The sequence below is a fragment of the Cinclus cinclus genome, chromosome 4 (genome assembly GCF_963662255.1).
Source record: "Cinclus cinclus chromosome 4, bCinCin1.1, whole genome shotgun sequence".
In the NCBI taxonomy this organism is placed as follows: Eukaryota; Metazoa; Chordata; class Aves; order Passeriformes; family Cinclidae; genus Cinclus; species Cinclus cinclus.
Window position 1 is genome coordinate 30457924 of NC_085049.1, and position 10870 is coordinate 30468793.

At 39.1% G+C, this 10870-nt stretch overlaps 1 protein-coding gene across 1 annotated transcript in view; it reads left to right on the plus strand.

The window, feature by feature from the left end:
* TRABD (TraB domain containing) overlaps positions 1 to 5187 on the plus strand; it is a 30323-nt gene extending 25136 nt beyond the window's left edge. The window contains exons 8-10 of the mRNA XM_062491023.1: positions 290 to 462; positions 2084 to 2195; positions 4804 to 5187. Of these exons, the coding sequence (XP_062347007.1) occupies positions 290 to 462; positions 2084 to 2195; positions 4804 to 4978 (460 nt within the window). The 3' untranslated portion in view covers positions 4979 to 5187. The remainder of the gene's footprint in view (positions 1 to 289; positions 463 to 2083; positions 2196 to 4803) is intronic.
* The last annotated feature ends 5683 nt before the right edge of the window (positions 5188 to 10870 follow it).

Consider the following 10870-nt stretch of genomic DNA (forward strand, 5'->3'; position numbering starts at 1 on the left):
AGTGGTTTTGCTGAGTTGTCAGCTTCTAAAGTGGGAAGGCAGAAAATCCAGTTGAACTAGCTAAAGGCAGGTGATCTCTTTTCTTTCCCTTTGCTTCACTGTAGAGGCATTTTTAGGTATCCAAGTTTTACAGATTTATGGAGATTATTTTCCTTCTGGAGAGGAAAAGTGGGGAAGGAGAGCTGTAGACTGTGTTTAGGTGTAACGCCCAATTGTTTTTATTCATTAATTTGTCTCTTTTGACTTTTAAAAGCATAACTGATACTGAGAAAACTTACCTTTCTTTCAGTAAAGATGATGTGGAGAAATGCAAACAGAAGGATTTACTGGAACAGATGATGGCAGAAATGATTGGAGAATTCCCTGATCTTCATCGAACGATTGTCTCTGAACGAGATATTTACTTGACCTACATGCTGAAGCAAGCAGCAAAGCAGATAGAACTACCTCGAGCTTCAGAAAGTAATTGTTTTAAAGCAGGGATTATAACAAGCAAAATGTTCTTTGTGTACTGGTCCAAAGCTCAGTTCTCAGGAAATCTGGGATGTTCTGTTCATGAATGCCACATGTCACATAAGATACAATGCTTGAAAAGTTGAAAAAGGGTATTATCTTCTGTTGAAACTACCTAGAGCAGTAGACTCCAAATTATGCTTCCTCTTTCATTGTGCTTCCTCTTACATTCCTCTTTCATTCCAAAGTACTGATTAGCTAGACAACTATTTCAAAGGGCAGGGATCTGCTATGACAGCACAGTATGGGACAGTCATCTCTCGCTTGCCCCGTTATCTCACCAAATTCATTGTTGTCACTGGCTACTGAGGGACTAATTTTTTGATAAGTTAATTCTCTAATTTCAGTACTGTTCATAGGTTTTTTTTTATAATTATTAAAATTGGGCTGCTAGGAAATTTGATCTGGCAGTAATAATCATATGTGACTTGTTTCAGCAAAATATAGGCATGTAGAAAAATAGTATTTGTCTAATCTTTGGAAGTATTCTGCTGGCATATGTAATCTGCATGCCCTTCCTATAGATAAGCATACTGAAGTATGTTACCTCTTATTTAATATCTTAAGAAGATAGTGTTTGTCATCACTTTAGTGCAGAACTTCTGTTGTAGTTGCAGTTCTGATTTAGAGAAACCCTAGAATAGACTGAGAAAAATAAAATTTAGAAAAACCAGTTGGTAAATATATGTAATAGTTCTAGTGTTTTCAATACAGTTTTGTTCCATTTTGAGGTGGGCTGCTCTTCACAGTTACACTTTTTTTCTGGAAAGATCAAGGGTGAATATTTAAAGCAGAACAGTGAAACTTGTATTTTATATTTATGTATTATGTAGAATTTTCCCAATAGGAAAGCAGCCTGATCATTATTTCTTAGAAAGTTTTTTGTGAGTTATTTTTATTGTGGTGCGGTGCTATATTTTTCATTGGGGAAAACTTCCAGAAACCACATTTTGGATGTTGTGAAATTTGGGTGGTAGGTGGGAGGTGAGGGTCAGAGCTGGTACGTGTTGCGTTGGTCTGATGGTAGCTGGCTAACTGCTGGATGTTACTGGCCTGGGTTTGCTGTTGCTGAGGCCAGGTCTCTAACTGGGAACTTCACAGGGACAGGTGTGGTCTCAAGCGTTGTTCTATGATTGTGAGCCCAAATCTTGTTATGCTTTGTGTGCCAGGGGCCACTGTCCAAAGTGATGGAGAAAGTTCTCTGTTCAGGAGATGGCAAAGATCAGAGGTGTTCTTCATAAGCAGTACAGAAACATGACCTACACAGAAGGAAAAGTTAATGTAGCTTGCATCTGCTCAGCCTGTCACCCTGAGGCTAGAATATGAGCACTGGCCAGGTTTATTTATTAAATAAATGATTCCTGAAAATACAGAAGCCATGCTGACTATTTCAATCAAAGAGGCAGTAGGTAAAATAAGTTTGTAGCAACAAGGTTTCAATATCTGGCAGCAAAAGCCTGTATATCTTGGAAAAAAAATCAATTATGTAGTCTCACACATTGCTATTTATTTACAGCTTGAAATTAGTTCTTTTACAGATATGTTCCTTTCTCTAACTTTCTTTTCTCAGATGAACCTAGAAAATATATCCCAGCTGTTGTAGTTGGTGTTGTTGGCATGGGTCATGTACCTGGAATTGAAAAGAACTGGAATTCTGACTTAAAGATCCAGGAAATAATGAGGTAACAGTCGTCCTTTCCTACATGTTGATGTAACAGCTTCTCCTGCTAAAAACCAGCAGTTTCTTTGGAGTTTTTTTGGCTGGTTGTCACAGCTTGAAGAAGCATCTCTACTGTCATCCCTGCCCTGTCAGCTCACTGACTTGCTGTGCAGTGCTTGCAGATTGTGCTTACAGCAAAGAAAAAGAAAATATCAAAGGAAAAAACAAGTAGTTGAATATGGAGGAAAGTAGAGATGAGAATATGCCCTTTTCTAGATAGAAAAGAAAATTAATTGGTCCTCATTTAAGTCTTCTAAAATGAAAATTCAAATGAGGGCTGTAGAAGATGGTGAAAACAGAACGAGGCTTTTGGTCTAACTTAGGTAAATATAAATCATTGGATTTAAAGATTTTGTTTTGTCAGGACACTGTTGGCTCTGGCAAGTTTGGTGTTGTAGTTGCTTGTACCCTATGTTTAAGTTTATATCGAAGTAATAACTTGTTTTAATGTGTATACCTAACTAATTATGAGCTGGTTTAAGCCATGTATCTGGTGAACTCTTGCCTCAAAGTACCTATTAAAATAGATATATGTGCTTTGTAAAAGACAATTGAAGAACCAAAGCAGACTGTGTATATCACATAAAGCCACAAAGGTCAGGACTTCAGAAATATAGGAGAGATTATAATACAACCTAGTAGTATTGGTCTGTGGTGCTTTAGGATTTTTCAAATATTCACATTTTCCTTATCACATCCTTTTACTGTGTTTATGTAAGCACTTCACCCATCTCTTCAGAGGCTATGAAAACCAGAAAAGACTGACATCCACATAAATGGTAAATTTAGACATCTAAAATGCAATTTAGAGAGACTTTTGTTGTCTGGATTCAAGAATGCAAAGTACAGAGACTCTGCCTGGCCATTTATAACTATCTTGCATGGCTAAGCCTCACCTGGAGTCACAAACTAGATGTCCATATTCCTGTGCACCCTCACAAGTAACCTGTACAATGTGGTTGTCCAAATCCACGTAGTTGCGTGGTGGCTGTTGGTTGCATCACTGACAGCACAGAACTGAATAGCCCAAAGACCAAATGCATGTCTTCAAGCCTGCACAGAAGGTCTTTCTCAACCAAGTTTAGGCTCTGACTTGATTGTCTTTACCATGCCAGTGCCATAACCGAGCAGAAGAGTTACTAGTATCTTTCACAAGACAGTAATATTGCATTAACTTGGTTTTCTGAAATAATACAAAGCAAACGATATTCATAAGAGTGCTATATTTGCAACTTATTTTTCTTTAAACTTTTTTGCTCCTCAGGCACTGCAGTTGCAGAGAAGAGTTAGGGCTTTCTTTTGTGTGTTTAATGTTCATCACCTCTCTAAGGTAGCAAGTTTTTAAGACTTTCACAGGTGTTTAGTTAAATTTTAGAAGTTGGAACCTTAACTTGAAAATATTCTGGATAAAAGCATACATATATTTCTGACTTTTTTCCAGTTTTTAAGTTCATGCACTGAACAGACTTTACTGTCTGCCACAGAATATTTTGAGTTGGAAGGGATGTACAAGGATCATCATGTCCAACTCCAAAGTGAATGGCCCATACAGGGATTGAACCCATAATCTGGGCATTATTAGCACTGTGCCCTGACTGGCTGTTATTAATTGATTTTTTTTTTAATGGTGGTGAGGTATGAGAATTGAGAGAAGAGTAGGTAGAGAAGGGTAAAACAATGTGTGAAAGATGCCTTTACATCATTTTTTTCAACACATATGCTTTTTTTTAACTCTCCTGTATATTGCTATAATGTGCAAAGTCTTACCAGTGATAACTTTTCCCTAGTTTGAGCACATGGATCTAAACTCAGTCTAGTTGTATCCTAATCTCAGCACATCTAGCCTGGTTTGAGAGCACCCAGTGTTTTTGCACTATTGTAACTGATTACTTCTGACTACATCAGAAACTTTTTCTGGATATAAGTAAATAATAACTTGAGGCTCCTTTGAAACAATATATGGAAACCTCTGAGTTGCCTGGGAGAGGATTATGAGTTGCTGTGGGTGCAGGGCCAGCTGAGCTGCTGCAGAGCCTGTTAGTGAAGGTGCAGGGCTGCAGGTGCGTGTGGCTGTGCTCTTAGTCAGCTTTACTGGGAAGGTGGTGCTAACTGTTCATAATAGCAACAGTGAGAGTGCTTGAAGGTTGGGGGGTAGACCTGGTGTACCTGTTCTCTGCCTTCCCAGTTCAGGTGGCCAGTGCAGAGACTTCCAAGCAGCTCTGAAAATCACAATATTCTCTTCTAGTATTCTTCAAGGTCTGGATATTGACTTAGTTATTTTGGCAAGATGATGGACAAGTAAAGGTTCCTAGCCATTAAGAGTGGCATAATGCATAAGTAGAAAAAGCTTTGTTAGCGTTTATAAATTTGTATTGTTATTTAATTGTATGTAGCCCTTGAACATGAAAGAATACATTGTTCATTCATGATGCATCTGTTACCTGAAAATTTCCTGCACTATATGGGAAGGAAGGGGAAAAAAGATTGTTGGGTCTTTTTTAATTGGAAAATGCCTTCTGTTTCCAGTTATGCAAATATTAATATTGTTTTCTATCTTTTTTTTTTTTCAGTGTGCCTCCTCCATCAGCTTCAAGTAAGATTTTCAAATTTGTTTTAAAAGCAACAGTTTTTGGACTGCTGGGATATGGCTGCTACCGAATAGGTCACAGGACAGTTCAGTTTGTTCTCTCAATGCCAGCAACACAGAGCTATCTTCAGAGGCTGACAGAGGTGCCTCAGCAGTGAACATCAAGTAGAGGCTCTGTGTGAAGAAGGTGGCTGAAGAAAGGGTGATGGAGGCAACGCATGAGCTGGACTGAAGGATGAGGATTCTAGTCAGAGCTGATTGATGCTGAGCAACACTCAATCACTATATAATAAAATATTTGATACACCAGCTATGATCTAATCAATAGTTTTGATTCTTAATAGGTGTGTTGCATGAAACCAGATGATTCCAGATTGAGAGAAAAGAAATGCATATGCAATTATATATATATATTATATATGCATATTATATACACGTATACTATATATATGCATTAAATATATATATATAACTGATGATGTAGTACAGGTAGCTTAAAGGGTGTGTGTTCATGGCTCCTTTTCCAGAGGAAAGAACAACACAAAGTAACCTAATGGGCTGCATCTCCTCTGAAGTTCAGGGACACTTGAGTGATTCTTTGTTTTTTTCCTTAGGTATAATAATACCAAGTGTTTGTTTCTGGTGCCAGACACTTTTACACATAATTTAAAAGGACATCTTCTCAATGTGTGTTTTATACCTAAAACATTTAGGCTTTTTTTAAACTTACGAGCTTTCCAGAAATTTCATAATTGTACAGGCTGTCATATGTACATGGCTCAAATTTTTTACAAGCCTTACTGAAGAACAAGAATGTTGCCTTTAGATTGCATCCCTTGTTACTACCACCAGTTGAATTGTCTTTCTCCTGCATAGAGAAGGTATAGCCACCCCATCAGAATGCAATGTGGTTTGTGTCAGATGTTTACAGGACGCTCTGTTCCTTTAGATTAGCTTATTTAAACTATTATTTAGCCAAATCCTGCTGGTTTCAGTATTGTGAATTTAAGAGACTAGAACTACTGTACAATTTACTTTTTTTTCTCAGACCTTTCATATTTGGCATAAAAAGCCTGGAATTAACCTGCCCTTTGTTTTTGCTACATGAAAATATTTTATTTATCAATGTAATTTTTCGGTGGATGAATATTTTAATTTAATAGGAAAGCAGTGTTCAGTTTAGTTTTTCAACCAACTGTAGCATTTTATTTGGATTACCTGCTTGCTATTTATACATAGAATTATGGGTATTACAGACTGCTGTTATCTTCTTTTTTAATTATCTGGAACAATCATCCATCATCAATCTATTTCTTTGTTTTTAAATTCTGGGTTCATATTTCACTACTGGAATTTTTTTGTACCTTCCCTTTTTACAGGATTGTCAGTGATTGTAAAATGGCCTTGGCAATCAGCTAGTCCTAGTTCAACAACACAGATAACATTGTCATATCGAAGTTAACCTGATGTATTTGAATGAAAGAGTCCCATTTGCTCCTCAGGCTCATGTACATTTGAATATTGCTTAAAGTGAGGTTTTTATCTGTATTAATTTCTTTTGGGAATGAAAGATGGGAACCAGTATGTGAGGCAGGAGGAGAAAAAGGTGATGTTGTGTTTTGTGTTCTTGTTTTTTTTTTTTCAGTTGGCTCAATAAAATCCAGAAACCACTTTTAATAGGGTATATTTCCAAAGGCTTGTGTTGGAAATGGTTCCATTCAGTCTTTTGTGTGCTGAAAGTATGTGCATCTATCTTCTGTACAGTGTAGTCTTTTTTGAGCTTTTAAAATTAAGGGTCTGATGCTCTTCTCTGTGATGGCATTAACTTTGCTGGGAGCTGGTCTGTCCATGCAACCTGATGCTTTTCTGCCTTGCTCTTTGGAAATTTTATTTTCCAGTTCCGTTCCAGTGCAGCAAATTATTAAAGTGCATGTTTATGTTTAACCTTACTGAATCTAACCTAATTCTGCAGAGCTCTTAAGACGATGCTAGGTGCTTTGTTGTGTCTGGGCCTTGCAGGTGTCCAGGGAATAAAACTTAGCAAATGAGAATGACAGCAATGCTTCTGGGACACAAAGTGTAAATGATAATACAGAAAACAGTGTGGGGTGGGTCCTTTTATTTTCTATTTATTAGTTCTTAAGAAACCACCAGCCATCTCTAGCAAGAGGAAAAGCAGCATTTGTAAACTATTTATAGAAGAGTAGAGTGACTGCCTGAATTTTGATTCCTGTTTTCTAAAAAATTTAAAATATTGTTTACAATTAAGCAGTTCTATTTGAATAATTATATTGCATTTTATGTACATTTTTAAAAGATGAAAGGAAAAGCTTAAGCTCACTCTTCTCCTGGCTTTACTGACGTACCAAAATGTTGTTCTGTTGGTTGTTTTCTTGAGAATATTTAGCCAGTAGAATTAAATATATGGATATTTTGCTTTAAGTTATCTACAGATTTTTAAAGTATCTGCAGGTATTTTAAAAGTTCTGTAGATCTTTGATATCTGTGCTCAGGTAATTTTACACAAAGGAGAACAAATCTAAGGTAAATTTTAGATAGGAGCCTTAATCTTAGGTGGGACTAATGCTAAATGATTGTCATGGAGCATTCTTGCAGACTTGATGTTTTATGCTTTTTAGCCAAAAGTGATTACTGTCTAAGGTGTCCATTCATTATTCAGTTATTCTCTCCAGTCAATACCTTAAGTCTATAGTTTAATTTTTTTGGGGGGGGGGGTGGGTGTTTTTTTGTTTGTTTTTTTTTTTTTTTTTATAAAGCATATCAGCAGATTCTTCAGGGGACCGCTTTGTGGATGGAGAATTTGTAGTTTATCTTCCCACTATTGCAGATTGGCAGATCATATGCATGCACTGTTTATTCAGTGGCTCTGGAAAGTGATGAATTTGCAGAACTAACAATTCTATGAATCCATATACAGTTTCTTGAGGTTGTATATTCAATGTGCTGTACTGTTTATATAACATAAATCCATCTTTTAGGTCCATTCTCTTCTGTTCTAGTCAGTTCTTTCAGTGTTAACAGCATCCTGTAAAATTTAAATGTATGTTGAATTGTCCCAGCCCGACCTCAATCTTATGAAGCCATATTGTATTTTTTTGGTAACATGTACATCTGTTTTATGCATTTGTACATGTGATGTAAATTTGAAGTATTTTTAACAATGCGTGCCTTTAAAGTAAACAGCAGTATGTTCTATTATATAAAAAATAAAATATTTTAACCACCATTTCTGTTGAAGGTATTTATTTTCCTAATTAACCAGTATTTTTATTGAGAGCAAGCACTGGTTAGCTGGATCTAGTACAGGATAATGCCACCATATAACACATTTTCCTGGAGGACATCAGTTGAACTAATTACCTCTTGCTGAGGGGCATCTTAGTGTAATGAAGCAGGAGACTGACTAGTTTCTCTACCTATCACATGTAACTGGTTAAAAGGAAAAGGATGAGTTTCCTTGTCCTACTGAACACATGGGGAGACTGTCTGCCCAACATGAGAACATAAATTCAGAGTCCAGAGTTGGGCATGGTGAGTTGATTTTGTTGTTGCTTTTATTTTCATGTCTCCCATGCTCAGTCTTGCAAGGAGCTGAGAGCTGTAGTCCCAGTCTAGCAAAGCACTCCAACATTGGCTTCACATCAGGCACAGTTGTGCTTAAAGTGCTGTTCTCTGTGTGGGAAATAAAGCTCATTAAGTGCAAAAGTTGTTGAATGAGTGGCAAAGAGCTTTCAAACCGACACAGGTAAATCAATATGACCATTACTTTTTTTAAAGTATTAATACAAAGAACCTGTATTCATGTGTATGATAAGCTGTAGTCCATACAGATAATGTACCGTCTGTTTGTACCCTTTGTCAATCAGTGGACCATCTTTTTTGATTGTGTGTAAAGCAAAATGCAGCCTGTTTTGTCTTGATCAGGCAAAGTTCCCACCAGTTGCAATTGGAGTTGTGGCTGCAAAGAATGGCTGGTTAAATCATTTAGGTGGAAGAAAAAACTTTGAATGCTGTAGTCCTGTAGTGTCCCTGGGAGTGGCAGAGGACACAGCTCAATATCTGGGATCTTGAGCAGTGCTCCATCAGACAGGCTCAGGTGGCACCTGGCAGCTGCCTGCTTTCGGGAGTGCATTGTTCACCAGCGTTACCCTGCACACTGCTGGCCCACGTCACATTTGAGGTGTCTTTTCTATACCAAATATTGAACGAAAATTTTAAATCTACTTTTTGAGGTGGATTTAAATGCCTGTGTTTCCACTGTATTTCTGTGTGTATTGTAAAACATCTAAAAAACTGAGAAATATATCAAGTTACCTTAAAGTGCCAGGCAGTGGGAACTTCACATGGAAGAGAAACAGCACATTATCACTTGTGTAACTCTAAGATACTCATGTATGTATTTCTCTGTTTCTTTTTAAAATGGAAATAAACTTTAATTTTAGACTTGAGTGTTTTAAGACTGACATTTTTGTAGAAGCTTTTAAGTACTGGTGGGAGAATGGTCACTCATGTGGGTCAGGCTGATGGACAGACTTCAGCAGGGTGCTGAGCCCGTGCTGTGGAAATGCACGTGGAAAACATCAAGCACAGGACAAAAGTAGCTCCAAAGATACACTGACTCTTAGGGTGAAAAAAAAGCACCAGCTGTGTATATGCTCACACCAGCAGATCTCGTGTGTCCATGTGTATGTGAGGAGCCCAGGAACAGCTGAAGCAGCTGTCCTGTTCAGCAGCTCCCTGCTGGAGAAGCTGGCTGGGGGTTATGCAATTATCCCCTCCCTCGTTGCTTGCCTTGTGCCTGCATAGTGGGGCTTTCTATATTCCCGGGAGGCAACAGAAGCAAAGATAGGGCTACCCTCACTCTCAGTAGAGAAAAGGCTGGGAGCTGGGGGAGTGTGTGCTCTTTTCCATCGTAAGACCCTGTCCTTTTGAGTCCTGACACCTGGCCTGGCTCTGGTTTCTCCTTGGTAGCTCCCTGTGCTGCAAAGTGAGCAAATGCTTTTGCTTGTTGGATGTTTTGTCTGTCGGTTTGTGTAGTACGATATGGAAAAGCTCTAGTGATGATAGGGGCAGGGAGAAAGATGCACACGGCTACTTTCACGCTTACCTTATCCAAGACACTTGGTACTTGGGTATCATGACTAATGTGTGAGGGAAAGTGGGAAGGATCAGATCATTAGAAAAAAGAGAAAAATCCTAAAAAGAAAAATAATTATCCCAGTTAGGTGACATTCTTTCAGTGGTAAGATGTCCCTGATTCTGGCTACAGAGATGATTTACAAACTGGACAAAGTAATGAAAACTGTTACTTGATTAGAGAGGGATGGTTATTAAATGTAATGTGTCTCTGCAGCAGCCAAGCTGCACATCTGCTTTCTCTAGGGCCAGCAGGAGTGTTCTGTTCCTGCAGCTGTATTTGGGGAAGCCTGGCAGGGTTGCTCAGGGCTTTAAGTTTGTAGAAGTGCAACAAGGTTCTGGGTGTGCATCACCTACCACTGGGTAGCCCCTCTCACTGCTGCCATCACCATGTTGTCTCTGTTATGGTTACACCCCAGTTCTTTACAGCTGAGACTCACGTTTGAGTTTAGCTGGAAAGTACAAGTAATAGCAATAATTTAGTGCCATCTACTGTCTGCGGATGGTTTACCTGCTACGTCCGGGTTTAAGTGGAGGCATCCACTGGACCCTTCAGAGAAAGCAAGTGTGCACACCTTGTAGAGGTTTGGTCTTGACCCATCGCTGCGGTAGCTGCTATTAACTGAAATAACACAAAACGGGAGCATTCTGACTAAGTACTGACCTGTAGCATACACTCGTCTATCTTCTTTTTTCTTGCGGGTCCCGCGCGCCCGCGATCTACCGGCGGCTGCCGCCGCCCGCCCCTCGCACCGCCTGCGAGCGGGCTGAGCCGCCCCGCCCGGGGCCGAGTGTCATCCGTCCGGGCCCAGCCCCGCTCCCCGCTCCCCGCTCTCCGGGCAGGGTGGCACCATGGGCGGGACTCGCCGCGGTCCCGCCCCCGGCCCGGGCGC